The 16963-nt window shown below is 50.8% G+C and overlaps 8 protein-coding genes across 8 annotated transcripts; 4 read left to right on the top strand and 4 right to left on the bottom strand.

Moving 5' to 3' along the window:
- Positions 1-171: 171 nt before the first annotated feature.
- K460DRAFT_271573 (uncharacterized protein) lies at positions 172-1962 on the bottom strand (the record flags this gene model as incomplete). Its single annotated transcript, XM_040927738.1, has 2 exons — positions 172-1278; positions 1402-1962. The coding sequence occupies 2 exons, from the start codon at positions 1960-1962 to the stop codon at positions 172-174; spliced, it is 1668 nt and encodes a 555-aa protein (XP_040793273.1).
- An 831-nt stretch (positions 1963-2793) lies between these two features.
- K460DRAFT_361472 (uncharacterized protein) lies at positions 2794-4178 on the bottom strand. The gene is made up of 4 exons (XM_040932463.1): positions 4054-4178; positions 3811-4002; positions 3003-3751; positions 2794-2937 (listed from the first exon to the last, which is right to left on the bottom strand). The coding sequence occupies exons 2-4, from the start codon at positions 3915-3917 to the stop codon at positions 2933-2935; spliced, it is 861 nt and encodes a 286-aa protein (XP_040793272.1). The 5' UTR covers positions 3918-4002; positions 4054-4178; the 3' UTR covers positions 2794-2932.
- A 402-nt stretch (positions 4179-4580) lies between these two features.
- On the top strand, positions 4581-6121 carry K460DRAFT_361470 (malate dehydrogenase). The gene is made up of 6 exons (XM_040932462.1): positions 4581-4681; positions 4785-4902; positions 4961-5001; positions 5055-5163; positions 5213-5307; positions 5362-6121. Exons 1-6 carry the CDS (start codon positions 4616-4618, stop codon positions 5950-5952), a joined length of 1020 nt encoding a protein of 339 aa, XP_040793271.1. The 5' UTR covers positions 4581-4615; the 3' UTR covers positions 5953-6121.
- Positions 6122-6305: 184 nt separating this feature from the next.
- Positions 6306-8880, bottom strand: K460DRAFT_382324 (acyltransferase ChoActase/COT/CPT). The gene is made up of 4 exons (XM_040935406.1): positions 8489-8880; positions 8377-8422; positions 6602-8298; positions 6306-6535 (listed from the first exon to the last, which is right to left on the bottom strand). Exons 1-4 carry the CDS (start codon positions 8567-8569, stop codon positions 6446-6448), a joined length of 1914 nt encoding a protein of 637 aa, XP_040793270.1. The 5' UTR covers positions 8570-8880; the 3' UTR covers positions 6306-6445.
- Positions 8881-10312: 1432 nt separating this feature from the next.
- Positions 10313-12172, top strand: K460DRAFT_361466 (uncharacterized protein). The gene has a single exon (XM_040932461.1). The coding sequence runs from the start codon at positions 10775-10777 to the stop codon at positions 12086-12088; it is 1314 nt and encodes a 437-aa protein (XP_040793269.1). The 5' UTR covers positions 10313-10774; the 3' UTR covers positions 12089-12172.
- A 490-nt stretch (positions 12173-12662) lies between these two features.
- Positions 12663-13076, bottom strand: K460DRAFT_274114 (uncharacterized protein; the record flags this gene model as incomplete). The annotated part of the gene is made up of 1 exon (XM_040927934.1): positions 12663-13076. The coding sequence occupies one exon, from the start codon at positions 13074-13076 to the stop codon at positions 12663-12665; it is 414 nt and encodes a 137-aa protein (XP_040793268.1).
- K460DRAFT_20348 (uncharacterized protein) lies at positions 12933-14070 on the top strand. The gene has a single exon (XM_040927201.1). It carries the CDS (start codon positions 13206-13208, stop codon positions 13941-13943), a length of 738 nt encoding a protein of 245 aa, XP_040793267.1. The 5' UTR covers positions 12933-13205; the 3' UTR covers positions 13944-14070.
- A 2056-nt stretch (positions 14071-16126) lies between these two features.
- K460DRAFT_259069 (uncharacterized protein) lies at positions 16127-16906 on the top strand (the record flags this gene model as incomplete). The annotated part of the gene is made up of 1 exon (XM_040927447.1): positions 16127-16906. A coding segment is annotated over one exon (780 nt), but the record flags the coding sequence as incomplete, so codon positions are not given.
- Between the last annotated feature and the right edge of the window lie 57 nt (positions 16907-16963).

The following is a 16963-nucleotide window of genomic DNA, read 5'->3' as shown; positions in this document are numbered from 1 at the left end:
CGAAGGCAAGCCGTGATCCATACGCCTCGTATTCGCATCTTCATCTATCCTACTCAATATATTCTAGAACCGCTTAAAGAGGTTCGCAAGACTTCCCAAAGCAATCTGCACCTTACAAGATGTTGCGATGACTCTTAGTCTTCCCGACAATGCTGAAAAGCGAGCGGCATGCTACTCAATCTCAATATCCACAACAGTCCACTCGCCAACCTTATCTTCCGGCTGAACATAGCTAGAAAGATCTTTGAGAACCTGAAATTCCTCAAGCTTTGGGATATAAGCTGCACAAACAAATTGATAACGTCCGTTGTCCGTCGGTCTCAGAATAATCGGGTAAGAGCATCCCAGTGCGACCCATATCTCATCAGTTTTTTCATCTAAATCGCATTTTGATATCAGTCCAAGATTTCCAGTTTCATTCAAGATTAACATCCTGTCTTGAAGGAGTTCCAAGATCCCTCCCAGCACAATTATGGAAGCCCCGTCTAACGCTTTTACCAGGTCAACTAAGAGGCTCCCATCAATGCCCACCTCTCGTCTGGCAAGCTGTGGGTCTTGGGCGAGACGGAGAAAAGTGGACAGGCTTAGTACCATGTCATTGAAGCTTGGGACTATCCGTACGAAATTTTGAACGAGTATTGAATACAATTCGCGTGGCAGGCTTTGAACCTTATAGCCACCAAAGACCCGTAAGTAGATGCCAAAGGAAGAAATCCAGAACTCTTCAATGGTCGTTTCCGGGGAGTCTATACCACGGTTAAGACATCGTCGCACTGTGTTAAACCTCAAGCCCCGGACGCGAAGGCGCCTCTCAGTGGTCAGGATCGAGTTTGGAAGACACCGAGTCTGCATTGGTCCTTTTTCGGAAGAAAGCGAATGTCCAGTGTCGCAACCCAGCCAGACTCGAGGCAACCAAGACGGCACATCCAGACAAGTGCCGCCATCGTGAACAGAGCATTTATCTACACCGAGAGCACAATCGTCTAAGAAATCAATATCCTGTGCTCTTGCGACGTGATAAGCAACCGCTTCAATCATGACATCTACCTCATTTTTAGCGTAGTCGACTTCGATGCCACCTTCTTCATAGTCCTCCGCGAGGTGCATAAGAGCATAGACCCGGTCTCGCGTATCGGTCATAGCGAGATTACTACAGTTTGTAAGGAGACGCAATAGCTGCCAAAGTTTAATTCCGTCTGCGTATATTGCGATATCGTTGGCGGCTGGGGTGTAGTATAACGCAAAAGGCATCATATGTCTCCCCCATTCCGGAGCAAGCTCATGAGAAGATTCTATAGCAATTATATGCCAGTTCCAAGAGGCTTGTTGAAACCGTCCTATCGAAGCACCCGAGATGACGATGTTTACACAGTGAAGACTGATACGGCGTGCATTCAAAACTTCCTGTTGTACCCATGCGCGATTCCAGTACGGATTCGAAAAGATTGGCACCACAGGATCCCAGAAACTTGGATTCGGGCCAAGTTCCTCAAATTCACGGTCAGATGCGTTGGAGAAATCTTTCAATGCTGAAACAGCTTCGTTTGTGTCGTCGACGTCGGGTTCATTAATCCAGATACGGACCGTATCTGCAAGACTGAAGATTTGCCTCATGATCCGAATTTGCAGCTCACGCTCAGCTATATCATCTTGATTGATAGAAATTGCGTCAACCCATAATACGAGCGGTCTGTGAATGTATCGAAGATGATGCAGAGCAGCCGTGAGGTTTGCTGCGATAGGCAATACTTCGTCCGAGAGGTAGATAACATCTGTTGGCGTCGAATCACCCCACATATAGGATAGAGCATCGTAGACCAAATAGTCAGCGTGGATTGGCACGACTAAAAGGTCACCAGAGAGCGCCGACCCGTCGCTCCCGGGCCTAAGTCTGAGTATGCGGATTTCCCCAGGACCCAAGGGCTGGTATTCGTATCTTCTCCGTTCGCTTACAGCGGCCATGAGGCAAGCTAGATATGGATCCGTGGCCTCGAGGGATTCGAAGACGACCGATGGCGCGACGGCGACGGAGACGACCCTTTTCGTTGTGTTTGATTGCCCTCAATGAGCTTCGCTTTAAGGGAAGTTCGGCGTTTTAAGTAATCGACAACAAGAAGCTGTGGAAGAATAGGACGAGGAAGTTAGGCTTGGGAGTGCATTGACCGTAAGAGTGTGGCTGTGCAAGCTGAGGCTGTGATGTATTTCTCGAAGGCCAATGGAAGACTGCATGTAAGGCTATGTGCATCGACCTCGCTACTGAAGGAACGAGTGTGATTTTTTATGGGTAGTTGACTGGAAAGCTGAAGGTTGCAAGTTGGCACCTAGGCAGGCAGCAGTAGCTCAAAATGGGCGATTACGCGAGACAAGAGCTGACCAATAAAGATATTACAGTTCAGGATGCCAATTATCGTTTGGGTCAACGGCGGTCTGAGTCCAAGTGTAAGATAGCATTGTACACTACGCATGCCAGTGTATTTAGTTTGATACCATGGTTGGCGACCGTCTCGAAATAGCACTGTCCTTGGCAGCATCGACGGGCACACCACGAAGCTCTTCTTGACCGTGTCGACCTGTCCTTGGAAGATTCAGTGTAATCATAAACATCTTCGCACTCAAAATACCTTCATAGAGACACCGATAGCTCAACTAGGGCATAGGCCCTTTGGGAATCCTCTTATGCCAGTGTATTTTCTTCCACTTTTGGTTTATGCGCCAAGGATCGCATGGGAACCTGTAGCTTACTTTCATTAGCCATGTATGCATGCGCCCCATTTACTTGGTAAAAAAAATAGTAGCAGCGTATCACACTTCTTGCATTGCTCGTCATCATCTTACTCTTATGCGATTCCGTCCCCTCATTAGGAAGCAGCCATCTCCTCGTCGATACCGCATCGGCATGCTCATCGTAGCGTGCGCTTTCGCAATGTTTGCTCTACACTATGTCCTGGCTGATATCCGCAACACCCCTCCAAGTGCCGCTGGCTTCTTCTGTTTTTTTTCACCCTCCCCCCAGGCCACCTCCAGCCACCTCTTCCCACTTTCCTCTAGTTCCATGCTTTCGTCTCTAGGAGTAGGCGTCTCTCTCAATAGTATCTCGTACGCCTCATTCATGGCATTCTCATGCGCCTGCATTGAATTGTGTATGCACAACTCAAACCTCAGCCCCCTCGGTGGCACCATATGTTCCTCTTGGACATGTCGCCTCATCCACACCAACCAAGTCTGTATTTTCTCTTCCTCATTCTGACCGCGGAAATTCATGCCATTTTTCTTAAAGAAAGGATTCCATGCGTACCACTCAGCAGTAAACTGGCGGAGCTTGGGAAAGTAGGATTTAAACGTATACATGTCCTGTAGCATCAAGATGAACACCTTGGCTGGGGTTTGTGCGCTGAACGAGGTATCCCGTACAACGTAGCCCGACGTAGACTCAAAGTACTCTCTGCTCACGCACTGCAACATTCGTCCGGGTTTATCTGGGAACATTCTCAGCTTCCCCTCGAGGTTTTTGACAATGTGGTCGGGGTCGCCAATTTTAACCGTATTGTAGCGGCAGAAGACTTGCAGCCCCTCCTCATACGCTTGTCGGCTGACCAGGAATAAGTTAGTGATGTCTTCGGGGTGCGCGAACGGGAATGCTGGTGGCGAGCGGGGATTGTAAACTACGCTTCTAGGGCGGTATAGGTAGAGGTAGTAGATCACATCGCGGAGCTCCCGTGGGAGGGCAAAGAAATTGAATACACCAGGCCGGCTATAGACGACGTGAGCGGGCTGGAAGGGCTTGGTTCATGGAGGTTGTTGTAGACATACTGGTTGTGCTGGGAGAGCTGGTTGTTTTTGTCCGCTTCTTTGGTTTCTATCATTTCAATCGGTTGGACTTTGGATGAAGTCTCGGGGGCCTGGTTAGGGAGAGCCATGGATGTCGATAGCCCGATGGAAGTTTGTACCTCTTGCTCCTTCAGTGGAGAGCAATAAAGGCACATTTACTACCTTTTAACATGACTGACACGAGTCAGGTGGGTCAATTGACACATGTTGAGGGACTGAAGATACCACAAGGCGATCCTAGCGGTTGAGCTGTACATATCATAGCCAGTCTGAGCGCGAGGCTGGAGTGACGTTGCAGCTTGACTCACTAGGAAGGTCTTTTATTGGCTGGCAGCCTGGAGGCCTGGAGCAGCCCTGGAGGCAGTAAAGAATTTATGTTGAATCAGAAGCTCTTCATCATGGGATATCTTTTTTGGGAAGGTGGAATCAGTCACGCGGATACATTGGGGACAAGGGAGGTTTATGGAGAAGAGTGATGCGTGAGTACCATCAAAAACTACAACCTACGTAGCTTCCATCACCCCACATATCACGCCCAGAGGCCTCCCTTCTGTCCCGAATTGAGTATTCCGGTTGCTCATCACGTCTTCTGGAGACCCCCGCGGGAGAAGTGGAGAATGTGGTGATGGGTGGCGGTCAGCCGTAGCTCCGACAACCGCCGAGGAGCACTGACCCACGCTGAAGTAGCTGGTTGCCGCAAAACCTCTCTCCGCATCTTCCATTCTACCCGCCTTACGATTGAGTCCAGCCCAGTCTTCATCTCCTCCCCTCTCAACTCACAGCCAAAATGTTCGCTGCCAGGCAAGCATTCTCTCAGGCCCAGCGCCGCGCCTTCTCGGTGTCTGCCCGTCAGGTACGCAAACTTCCGAGGACCCGCCGCTGCTTTTTCTACAAAGCGTTCCCGGCGCCAATGGGTCGCAATTGAAGTCTAATATGCTAATATTTTTGTCTGGTAGTCATCCAAGGTCACCGTTCTCGGTGCTGCCGGTGGTATCGGCCAGCCGCTGTCGCTCCTCCTCAAGCTCAACCCCAGAGTTAGCAAGCTCTCCCTCTACGATATCCGCCTAGCTCCCGGTAACCACTCATGGACCCCCTCATATATAGTACGCAGCCACTGACAGCTGCTGTATAGGCGTCGCTGCCGATATTGGCCACATCAACACCAAGAGCGAGGTACAATGCCACACCCACACGCGCGTGCCGACCATTTGCTAATGCCCAAAAAGGTCATCGGCCATGAAGCCACTCCCTCAGGTCTCGCCGCGGCCCTCAAGGGTGCTGAGATCGTCGTCATCCCCGCTGGTGTCCCCCGCAAGCCTGGCATGACTCGTGATGGTATGCAGTGAAAGCGCCTGGCAAGAGTGCACGACTGACAGATGCCCAGACTTGTTCAACACCAACGCCTCCATCGTCCGCGATCTGGCCAAGGCCGCCGCTGAGCACGCTCCTGAGGCTAACATCTTGATCATCTCCAACCCGGTATGCATACAAGGTCTGCATAGGAAGAAGCCATTTGTTGATATTTTGATTTAGGTCAACTCTACCGTCCCCATCACCGCCGAGGTCTTCAAGTCCAAGGGCGTCTACAACCCCAGGCGCCTGTTCGGTGTTACCACCCTCGACGTTGTCCGCGCCTCGCGCTTCATCTCGCAGCTCAGGAACACCGATCCAGCCAGCGAGAACATCACCGTCGTCGGCGGCCACTCCGGCGCCACCATTGTGCCCCTCCTGTCCCAGTCCGGCTACAACCTCGAGGGCGAGAAGCTCGACGCTTACGTCAAGCGCGTGCAGTTTGGCGGTGATGAGGTCGTCCAGGCCAAGGACGGCGCCGGCTCAGCTACCCTCTCCATGGCCATGGCTGGTGCGCGCTTCGCCGAGAGCTTGCTCAAGGCTGCCCAGGGCCAGAAGAACGTGATTGAGCCTACCTTCGTCGACTCGCCGCTGTACAAGGACCGTGGCTGCGAATACTTCGCCTCCAACGTCGAGCTCGGCCCCAACGGTGTTGAGAAGATCCACCCCGTTGGCAAGATCACCGAGCACGAGCAGAAGCTCCTCGATGCCTGCTTGGCCGATCTCTCCAAGAACATCGCCAAGGGTGTCGAGTTCGTTAAGCAGAGCCCGTAAGCGCTTCAAAAGTGTTTAGGCGAGGGTTGTACAACTAGGAATGACTTTGGGCCACCGGATCTGGACGGGACTGGATTCTTTGGTGCTTCATGCAAGCAATCTTAGCGACTGGAAATGTGTAGATTTTGATCTGTACCTTAGCACAAAATACTCCCTCTTCGTATCTCCATTATACTTGTTTGTGCACGAATTATGTAATAACGATAGCCAACTATTCCCATGTACCTGATGTATCACGTGTCATAGTGCGCCGGGCAGATGGATTGTTTGAGGGGGTCCTGCGAATTTTATTACTGAGCTTTAGTAGTGAACGCCAGTATACGAGTAAATGCGGGGGTGGAAGTGGACAATTCAACATGAAGGTAAGCGTTTATTTCTACCTGGCTGGCTAGGTAACTGTTGTTTAAATGCGAATCTATCCTTCTAGCTTGTGACCCAAGTCCCATATATATACATAACAGAAGCAGAGGTCAGCATCTCCTTCTCCATTTACTCATAGCTTCGCCTTTGGCGCCTCAAGCGTGGGCACCATAACATCCCGCATATCGCCCGCAGCTTCGTTGAGGTAGAAGCTCATCTTCTCCTATATGACTCGTTAGCAGTGGGTCCCATTACTAGCCGCCGCTTATCGAAATGATGAGAAACTTACCGAGCCCAATCCCTTGGAGCAAACATTAAACTGAATGCTGTTCTCGTTGATCATATACGCAATGCCCCAGCCATCGTCTACGACCTGAGACCAACCATAGCCGTTGAAGTATTCGCTGCTCAACTGCGAACTAGAAATAAACCACGTGGAGCTGTACGAAAACGCAGGGTCCTGGTACAGCGCGGGAACATCCTCGCCCTCCTTCAAGCATTTCTTGAGACCGAAAAGATGGCGATCTACGCCGCGGCCGTCAGACGCGTCGGAGATGTACTTGACATGCGCATTGAGGGCTGCACGGAGGAGTTTCTGGCACTCTTCAGGCGTAGCGTTATGGTCTGCCATAGCTGCGCAAAAGGCCACGCTCTCGTCCGAGACAGTACGGCATGTTTCTGTACGACCTTGCTGGAAGCGACGCGTAGCAGCGGATTCGTAGGTAGGTCTGTTCTTGCCGTAGAACTTGTGGTACGCAAGCTGGATGATCATCTGTACGTATGCGTCGGGACTGCATTTGAACTTCTTGATCAGACCCTTGCCGTACCCCTGGTATGCTTGTACACGGAGTTCGTGCGCGCCGATCTGGCGGGCGAAGTGTGATTGCGCATCATCGATATCTTTCTGTAGCTCCTTGCTAACCTCAAAGCGGAGAGGCTTCGGGTTGGGCAGATCGGAGCGCACATTCGGATCGTCAAATGGAAGGGCGTTTGTGAAGATTTGCTGATTGGCATAGTCGTTCAGGCGGTGCGTAGGGGTGCCGTCCATCATCGAGTGTTCACCCATGAAGCCTGAGGTGCCGTTGTCGTTGACGATGAACTGAAGTGGCTTGTCAAACCAGCGGTTTGCGCCGTCACCGTGCCAGTACTGGTGTGAGCGCTCTTCTAGAGTTACCGGGGAGGCATCGTCGAGGCAGACGACGAACGAGGCGGACTCGATGGCTTCGAGGGTTGCTGCATTCACGTCTGAGGCCTTGAGCTTAGGGTACACTTCTGACCATACATCTCGATTTTGCGATGTGAGGATACCGACTGCGGGGGCTTTTTCGGCCTTCTCGTAGATGCGATTGAATTGCAGTTCAAGCTCGCTGGTGTTCAGCTGCTTGCCATTGATCTCGTGGGGAATCTTCCAAAACTGGTTCTTCCTGATGGCGACAATGTGCTGGTTTCCCTTGAAGGGGAACTTGGTAGCGGTGTCTGAAGGCTTCTTGGGGACTCGGGAGCAATTGAACATCCACTCGTAAGAGCTCATGGCCATGGGCAACTTCTTCATATACTCTGGCTCCAAGCTGCCCCCATCTACCATCTTCTTGAATTCCAGCACCGCGGTAGAGATGGCAGCAGCGCGCTTGGCCGGGTTTCTCCTCTTCTTGTCATCGCGGTGCGAGTAGAAGTAACTCACATACGGGACAACCGGGTCGCGATAGGCCATGTACGCAGCATCGTTCCACCACTCATAGATCCAGTTCTTGACATCTGGCCGCTCTCTCCGCTCGATCAAGCGCTTCTGCAATGTCTCGCCGGGTCCACCGGGGGCTACAAACTCATCGACAGCTTTTGTGGTCGCGTCGAATTCAGTCTTGGAGAGCAGCGGGTGAACGGATTTAAGGTATCGTTTCGCGGTTTCTTCGAGTGTGGGGACGGGAAGACGTGGGAGGGAGTCTTCGAAGCGGAGCATGGCACCCTTGCTGTGGTCCTCTTTGTAGCCTATCGATTTCGTCAAGTTAACTTTCATACTTGTAATGGTAGATAATAGCTCGTCGAGGACAGCTATGTCAAACTTACCTGCTGGCAGACTCGACTGTTTCCTGGCTGGAGCCATTGCGACAATCTACTCACACACAAACATCAGCTTTCACGTCCCACCAACCCTCAGCTACTCTCCAAAACAACATACCCTAGGTGTCTGGTGCTGGTTCAAGACTGGTCTGCGAAGTATCGAGGCGGGCAGGCGCGCTCGTGCTGCTCTACTGAACATCACCAAGGAGTGTGTGAAGCAACGACTGGAAGAGATAGGAATTCTGAAATACTAGCTCTCAACAGATCCGAGGCGGGATGCGCACGCGCTGCTTTTGTCGGCGGTACTTAGTACGGCGGGCCGGGGAGCTGAGTGTATGGAGCGAGCCGAGGTTGTCGGAGAAGGGCAAAGGCAGACCGCGTGACGTAGCGAGGTTTGAAGGAGCCGCTAGTCCGATTGCTTGGTTACAGAACTTTGATATTGCCTTCGTATGACTATAGGACTGCGATTATGATCAGCATGTCAAAGCCATTTCTAACCATATTCATAGCAGTGCAGCAGCCATACGTAGTTGTATGTTGTTTCCAAACTCACATGCTTGAGCCCTCCCCCACCATATCCCCACATGCCACGCAAGGCTGGCTTTAGCACGGCGCCATGGGCCGATAGACTTTGCAGAAGCCGAGGACAGTGCTCCGACCGCCACCATGAAACGCGCACAATCGCGTGCACAACTGACTACTTGCGAGCCCCATATGGGGAAATACCAGTTGGTGGTCTACGTCGATGTTGATGACCCACAGCTCGTACGAGAGCTTCGGGCGTCCCAAAGAAGTAACTACCGCGGCATAAGGAGCTCCAGCTATTGGCCAACATGGAGATACAATGTCCTTTAGGCTTTGCTAGAGAATAGATGTGATAACTATAATATTGAAGACTGATACATGCATTTATAATATAATAGGTCTTCTAAAGCCATCTTGACTCAACATACGACTGGTCGAGCTAGTACAACTTAGAGTACTATGCCTATTCACATGGGAGACGATGATGCGTCTCTTACTCTGACCAGCTTACTACATCCAACCTGACCAAAGCTAGAGAAGTCAGAGCTGAGTAGAACGTGACGTCAAAAACTAGAGCATCTCGTCTCGTCAATCATGCTACATAATCTTTCTACAACGCATATAACTCTTTCCAAATCGCAAGTAAACCACCACCAAGATGCCAGTGAAGCCCGTAAAAGACATCCTTCTGTTCACATCGTCCGGAATAAGCTAGCCAGCGCCCTCCTCACTTTACTCTCCGCAGGATGGAGGAACTTGCGCCGAGCCGGAAAGAGCAGCATTTCTAGAGACCGTCTGCAGGAAAGCACATGATTCTAGACAGTGTATTGAACAGCAACTAATGAAGATGATGAATCAAGACTGCATAAGGAGCGGAAGGAGCATGTATATTGCGAAGCTAGAGTAGAAAGATGCTGTGAAAGGACTGTTGGCGAGATTGTATGGAACGAGCGAGGGTGCTGATGTAGGGAGTAGGGATGCAGCGCAGCGGATGGTATTGTTTTACGATAATAGAGGATTGCTAGGAAATGATAATGTGCTTGAATGGGTGCTTAGACGAAAGGGCATGTCATTTGATGAGTGGGTTCAAGGTAAGGTAGAGGAGAATGGAAGATGACATGAGAGACTGCTCAGATGCGGGGGTCGGAAAGTTAGAGCCACCATGTACATCGCCAATGCCCTCTACAAGGCCTCAGGAAGCACAGAATCTGGAGTAGATTCAAAAAGCTGAACCCGAATAATCTCCCTTCTCCGAATTGAGATCAAGCGAACGCCGACTTCGACGTTCGTCGTGAGGCTACGGACCTTTCCCGACGGGTAAATCGAAAAAAAGAATTCGGGATCTTTCCCGAGCTAATGAGGAGCACCTAGCACGACATCACCATGCAGGTGTAAGCTTCAGCTCTTTACTTCTCCTCACTCTTCTTACGGATCCGCGAGAACTCAAGGCTCCACAGGCCGGATGTCGGCTCTTATTCCTAGTCCCACGGATTCTTTAAGAACTCACATAAGAACGGTCGTGCGCCCGAGCTTCTAAAGAAAGTCGGGAATGAATGGAGCGCTGAGCTTCAACGACCAAGATTTCTGTTCGAATTGCGACAATAACATCCTCTTACCGCTTCATTCCTCCCTCCTTGTCCACTTTGAGACAAATGAGAATCAACAGCCTAGCAACAATCCATCCAGAGCGACAAATTTATAGGCATCAACACTCCTTCATTGATCATTGAAAAGTCCTTCTACAACGACAGCTTCCTCGCGAAATCTTTGCCTAGCAATTTGAACTCGTTTGCGCTAAATTACCCGACAACCTTCGATTTACGCCAAATTCCAGCAATAAGCCATTTCGACATCACTCAGCGAAACCATGCATCTACCCATGATGGCCTTCTACCAACCCACACAACCCTTTCGCTTCTTGGATCTCCCCGGTGAGATTAGGAACAACGTCTATCACCTGTTACTTTGCTCATGGGACACCGAGCTTGAGGAAGATCCAAGTTTTATCAGACAATTAAGCAGGCGACGCCTAAGCTACCAAACAGTAGCCCTCCTACGCGCCAACAAGCAAATCCATTGCGAAGCATCCGACTATATGATCAAGCGCAATCAATTCGTTCGCTTTACATGTCGAGGTTTCGATGTTAGACACTTGTTCCTCGGTGATGGGATTCCGGTCATTACGACCAATACTCGCAAAGTGAGCCAGCATCAGGAGTACGCCATGCACATGACGCTATCGAAGCCCATCTCGTCCGCCGCATTTCAGTACTCAGTATTCGAGATCATGATGCTGCGCGCGGATTTGCCGTATCTATGCGAACGCCTTGACATCGAGAGCGTGATGGCAGATATGAATTCGAGAGCAGATCAACACGCATCCATGAACGCCGAAGTCAAGCTCACCCGCTTCTTTGCCCCAAAGAATCAAGAGCGTCTCCTGAAACCAATTGCAACATTTCTACGCGACCTTCCCAATCTAAGGATCCTAGGCCCTGTTGACCCGACTCTTGCGGCAACTGTCATTGAAGAGGTTGCGAAACCCCGGTGGACAGAACCTGGGTCGACCCTCGAAGAAATCGGCACCGGTGTAGATGTTGGCAAGCGCCAATGGCAGCAAAATAGCTATTACGCCGCTTCCGACTCCTGGGCATATGCCATGCGCACCCTCGAGCGCATGCGCCATAGCTCTTCTTGGCTCAGCCTCAAAGAGAGGGGCGGCGAAGACTTTGTCAACAAGACTGCCGACCTCTACTTCACTCTAAACCTGTTGCATGCCCAGTTCTTGCAGATCGACATGTGCGGAGACTACGCCGGACCCCATGTTCAGCGCAATGGCTTCATCGCCATGTCGCATTTGCGCAAGTGCGAGACTGCGAGTGCACTGTTTGCCCACCATGCTGGCGCCACTTGGACACCTAGCAACGAGCAGACGGCGAAGATGCTGTATCGACATGCAAGGTGCTTGAGGTTGATGCGCGCCTCTGCCCAAAGAATTATGGCTATAACTCTCATTGAGGACGCGGCGACGCTTGCTCCCAATGACATTGCAATTACCGAGGAGAAAGATGCTGTGCTGAGCTGGAATGCAGACATTGAAGAGACCCGGCGCCTGTTGGAGGGGATGGAGGTTGAGAGGAAGAGCTCACTGTGGTCATCGGTATGGACTGCTATCACCACGCTAGCAGGGTGATCAGTGACACGGTCTCGTACATAATGTTGATTAGCGAAAATACCCTTAAGAATTACGCATTGAAAGCATATTAGTCACATCACCCCCAACTAGTCTGAAAAAGTGATATCTTCACAACCCATGTTCGTGTTATGACAAGCTGAAGCATTTTGCAAATATTTACAATGAAGTGTGGAAGAACAACACCACAGCCTCAAAGGGCAACCACCCTAGAGGCACGGCTCGTCGATACGCCAGTTGACTGTAATGAAATGACCAAGTAAAGGGTACCTCCAACGCCTACGCTAAGCAGGCAAGCAACAGCAAGCCTGCTGAAACAAGTAAGAAAGGAACCGCAAGTCCAGTTGAAACACCACGGAAGAATAGTGTCCGGAGCAGACTAAGAATATATACAAAAGAAAGCGTCGCAATGACAATTTGATAACGGTGCGCACACTCGGATGTTTCGAATCTCGGTGCGGAAGCATCCGTATGTGTAGGTGTCGACAGTTGCCGTTTCGAATAAAGACCAGGGTGGGTCGGACCGGTAGTTCCAACACGCGCAATCGGACATGGCGAAAGTACCTTCCATCTCTCAATACTCGGACCAGTGACTAGGCTCGCCCACTTTCTCGAACTCAGTCGCCTGCATCACTCGTCGCTTTGTCCTCTCCTCGCGGCCAAAGCAGCAGAACAATCGTGCGAAGACGCTGCGCTTGCGTGGTGTAAGACCTTCGTACGGATCGGGTTTCCGTAGTGAGCTGGTGGTCGAGGAAGCGGGACTAAGTGGGATGGTTGCGTTGACAAAGATGAGCGAGTCGCGGTTGCGTTGCCGTGTGTCAACCGGGGACTGTGGTGATTGCTTCTCGGATGCGCCAGAGTATGGTGGTGGTGTTTCTGATTCGCTTGATGAGAATGATGTATCGAGCGGAGAGAGGAGTTGCATTTGACGATTTGCGCGCGGTGAGGCTGGAAGACCCATTGGGCTAAGTGGTGGGATAGAAGACATAGTGTGGTGGATGATGGATGAAAGCGTAAGCCGGTGTTCTCTTGCGTGATTTCGAGCGATGTTTGTACTGATAATGTGTTGGTTCCGCTAATTTGTTTGGCCGGGCGCAAGAAGTAGATTGAGGGACTGATGGGAGAACAATGTTTGTATAATCAAAGGGGGGGCTCCAGGCAAAGAAGAGGCGTTGTTGTTTATGCCGATCTGCAACCACCTGCGGTGACCGAAATTATATGTTACGCAGGGGAGCAAGGCCCAACGCCGTATTATTGTCCAGGGGGGCGCGGGGCTTGTACATCCGCCATCAGCAGCAATGCTCCACATTCGTCACTGCCCATTTGCAGCACATCATTTGGAAAAGGTGAGTTTCGTTTCAGAGGTGGAAATATGGGCATTGTGTTGGTATCGCGCTTCCCGCCCAATGACAAAGACCACCTCGCCGTCAACAGCAACAGTTCATCAAACCCCCATGTGTATGCGCAGCTCTGCGTGTGTTTGAAACTGTGCCGTCCTCATGCGGCAAGGCCAGGCTGCCGATCCGGAGTCAGAAGTGGGCCTGAGCTGAACCGAGTCAGCAAACGTTCCCGAGAAACGAGGCAACCAGGTCTCTCGTTGGGTCTGCTCGTTTGTTTTCCGTTGCTGCACCCCTTGAAACACCAGCACCGTCGCACTTTTGTTGGAAACAAAGCTTTTCTACTCAGTCCGACTACCCCACAGACGCAACTTGTAGATGAACACAGCCATGCCGCTGTCTGTTGTGAACAGTTGGCCCTTACCAAGTGTTCATGTGAAGGGTCACAGGGGTTCGCTACGTCGCATGCATCGCCGCAACCCTCACCGGTTGAGATGACTTGCGATAACGTACCATGACCTTAAGCAAGGGAAAGATATTGCGGAAAGAGTCACAATGGCGACTTAGGACGACTGCGCCGCAGGTTAAATTGACCTTGATCAGCGTTGCAAGGTTATAGCATGGCGAAAGACCCCGCCGCACGCCAATCGCAAGTTTGCCGACAAGCATAAGTTCAAGAACGCGCATGGCTCGTGATATGGCGATAGATAACAACAGAGTACCAACAGAGTACCAACAGCAGTGCCTCAGCGGCACAGCAACTCACGCGATCGATGATGTAGTCGGATCCTTGGAGTTGCGCGCTGATTTGTTCGTCTGCGACTTTCTTTGCGTAGAGCATTGGACGCCTGCCTTTGCAGTGCTATCATCGCCGTTGTAGATGATTCTCAAGACGTTGCGGGGCATGAGGTACATTATGCACACAATCTGGATTTGCGTACGATCAAGCGTGTTCTAATAGTACGCGTTAAAGTACATGTTGGAGAAGCTGCCTTGCCGTCAGTATACCAACACGAAACGAGGCGCAGCTACTTCATGCGGCGCTCCACCTCGCGTAATCGAACGTTGGATAAGAAACCAAAACAAGCCTACGCCCCAAGACCGAACCCCAGTTGGGGGCGGGGTGTCAGTTCTGATTGAATTTGAGATTAATTCGAGGCGCGAAGGTGAGAAGAACACGAAACTGGTGTGGCTCGCTTGGATGTTGTTTAGTTCGTGATGCTCCCTCAACTGTAAACGCAGCCACTGAGCTTGATGGACATGTGGTTTTGGATAACAACAACGGACCGCTTGCTGCCTTTGTTCTGTCAAAACGCGCAGATATCCATGCTCTAGCAGCACGAGAGCGAGATATGTAGAGCCCCGAGGTCAGAACAACAGTGTTAGTCAGTGACCAGACTCCACTTAACATTACAGTAGCAGCAAGAGGGCCAGTACTGCCTGCCCTAGTAGCTACAGTTCTCGATCACGGCGCAAACAATGAGGCCAAAGACAGTACCGGCAAGACGCCGTTACTTTTTGCTATCGCAACTAATGGAAACTTCCCTCCTAACGAAGAGATTGTCAATTGTCTCTTATCTCGAGAGGTGGATACGCAGATTGGGGATGGTTCAGACAGGACCACCGTCCAGCTAGTAGACGCCAGGCAATACAAAATAAATGGTAAGGGAAGGTTCGAGCGAAAATATGTACCGCGGTCTATCTATGCCCCGCGAGGTGCTTACAGTTTCGTCCGTCGTGGAAGACGACGGGGATGAGGCAGATACAGCCCATCACCATAAGACTTTAAGCAAACAACGAGCAAGAAGTATAAGAATATTAGAGTCTGCATTGGTATTTAAAAAGGTTCTAAGGCTATCTTGGGGTTTACATGGATATTTACAGCATCTCGCACGGCTTGAGCGAGTCTTTGATGGGTCATGGGGCCTTCAGCACAATTGACGACCAAGATACTATGTTATCGCGACGCCTTGCTGTTTGCGCCTAGTACAGTCGTCAAAGCTGCGTTACTGTTTCCACGCGGTGTAGTCGTTGGGCTGCCTGATCTTAGTTCCTGGTGTGAAGACAATACGGTTTTCCAACTACCAGTTGTACTTCGCTTAGGTGGCTTCGCATTCCTCGCATCTTCCTCAAGCTAGCGTCGCAAAGTGTCCTTCTAATTTGCAAGCCATGCATGCAAGAGCTTTCTCTTTTTTGTTTCCTTTGCCTAGATTTGTCCACGGGGTTCTGAGATATCAGCTTGAGATTCTCCATTTCCCTAATACTAGAGGAGCGCGAATTGTCTGCTGGTCATGAAGAACATTCATGGAGACATGTTGTTATGTCAATCGAATGAGATTGTCTGCGCATGGAGATTAAGAAATAGTCGTCAGCAAACTAGTTATGAATGTCCTTGTTGAGATCTGCAGAGCTAGCTGGATTGTCACTCTTTTGGTGGTGGCTTTGCAGCCACGACAGCCAATGAGGTGTTACAGTATCCACATCCTGGACCGTCGACCGCGAGCTCATATTCGTATAAGGCAACCTTTCGAACTCCTCCAGTGCCATCACCCTCATTTTTGTCCTTGCCTTATACCCCCAGGAAGGATATTGAGCTATGGCTGATGAGGAGCCGATCACTACAGCCTCAACCTCGCCGATTTGTGCAGGCTCGTTCTCGCGGTCCAGTACCGCTAACGACAAAGTTTGGGATCGTAATAACCCCCCATTTCAGGAACGCGATCAGCTATGCAAAGGGCTGCATTATACTCAGGAGCCTGACAAAGCATCACGTCTTCGGAGTCATAGTCCTAGCCAAACACTACCTGATGCCCCTCGGGTTCACTTAGAATGTCCGTCTCAGGTGTTCTCGTACTGCCTTGAGGACTTGGATACACCAAGTCTGAATAAACTCGGCGAGAAGTTGTGGTGGACGGGTCCATCTCCAGTAATTGTATCCTTGACTCAGCAACTGGCCCTCGAACGAAGGTTACAAGTCATTGAAGACCCATCAGTACATCTACTGTGGACCGGGACCGATAGTGTCATCTATGTCAAGCCACTGCCAGCATACCTAACCTCATTCGCGTTCTGGAGGTATTTGCTTGACCCTGCCAACAGCGACATCAACTCCGAGGAGCGGGATCGATTGCAGGCCACGTCCCTAGGCTTCCTCAAGACGTATGCCAGCCTCATTCAGAGGCGATCGGATTTCAACTTAGCTCGACGACACGACCTACTCGCATCTTTCGGCAACACTTCGTTTGAGGCGTTCATAACTTTCATCTCGCAGTTTGACTCGGTTCCCGATAGTGCAATCAGCTCTCGATGGCGCTATGGGCTTCTTCAGTTGGACGCCTTGAACTTCCATTCGGCAATACACCTGCGCCGCTGGCATTTCAACCGCTTCGAATCTCGGTACGGCACGTACTTTCAGCGTTTCTTCCCTGTGTTTTTGTTTATCTTCGCCTTGCTCAGCGTGATGTTGAGTGCGATGCAGGTTATTCTTGGTGCCAAGCAGCTGGAGGACACAGACAACAAAGGATTGAGGAGAACATTG

Source organism: Cucurbitaria berberidis, assembly GCF_010015615.1.
Source record: "Cucurbitaria berberidis CBS 394.84 unplaced genomic scaffold K460scaffold_1, whole genome shotgun sequence".
NCBI classification, from domain to species: domain Eukaryota; kingdom Fungi; phylum Ascomycota; class Dothideomycetes; order Pleosporales; family Cucurbitariaceae; genus Cucurbitaria; species Cucurbitaria berberidis.
The sequence above is the reverse complement of the archived record's forward strand: the minus strand, read 5'-3'. Positions and strand labels throughout refer to the sequence as shown.

Excerpts from the sequence above, each read along its gene's own strand:
- K460DRAFT_361472 (XM_040932463.1), bottom strand. The coding sequence starts at position 3,917 with ATGGCTCTCCCTAACCAGGCCCCCGAGACTTCATCCAAAGTCCAACCG. Across the intron at positions 3,752-3,810 it reads CAGCTCTCCCAGCACAACCA|CCGGCCTGGTGTATTCAATT; the intron begins GTATGTCTACAA and ends CGTCGTCTATAG.
- K460DRAFT_361470 (XM_040932462.1), top strand. The coding sequence starts at position 4,616 with ATGTTCGCTGCCAGGCAAGCATTCTCTCAGGCCCAGCGCCGCGCCTTC. Across the intron at positions 4,903-4,960 it reads CGATATCCGCCTAGCTCCCG|GCGTCGCTGCCGATATTGGC; the intron begins GTAACCACTCAT and ends GCTGCTGTATAG. Across the intron at positions 5,164-5,212 it reads GCCTGGCATGACTCGTGATG|ACTTGTTCAACACCAACGCC; the intron begins GTATGCAGTGAA and ends ACAGATGCCCAG.
- K460DRAFT_382324 (XM_040935406.1), bottom strand. The coding sequence starts at position 8,569 with ATGTTCAGTAGAGCAGCACGAGCGCGCCTGCCCGCCTCGATACTTCGC. Across the intron at positions 8,423-8,488 it reads ACCAGCACCAGACACCTAGG|ATTGTCGCAATGGCTCCAGC; the intron begins GTATGTTGTTTT and ends GTGTGTGAGTAG. Across the intron at positions 8,299-8,376 it reads ACAGTCGAGTCTGCCAGCAG|GCTACAAAGAGGACCACAGC; the intron begins GTAAGTTTGACA and ends CGAAATCGATAG.
- K460DRAFT_361466 (XM_040932461.1), top strand. The coding sequence starts at position 10,775 with ATGATGGCCTTCTACCAACCCACACAACCCTTTCGCTTCTTGGATCTC.
- K460DRAFT_20348 (XM_040927201.1), top strand. The coding sequence starts at position 13,206 with ATGGGAGAACAATGTTTGTATAATCAAAGGGGGGGCTCCAGGCAAAGA.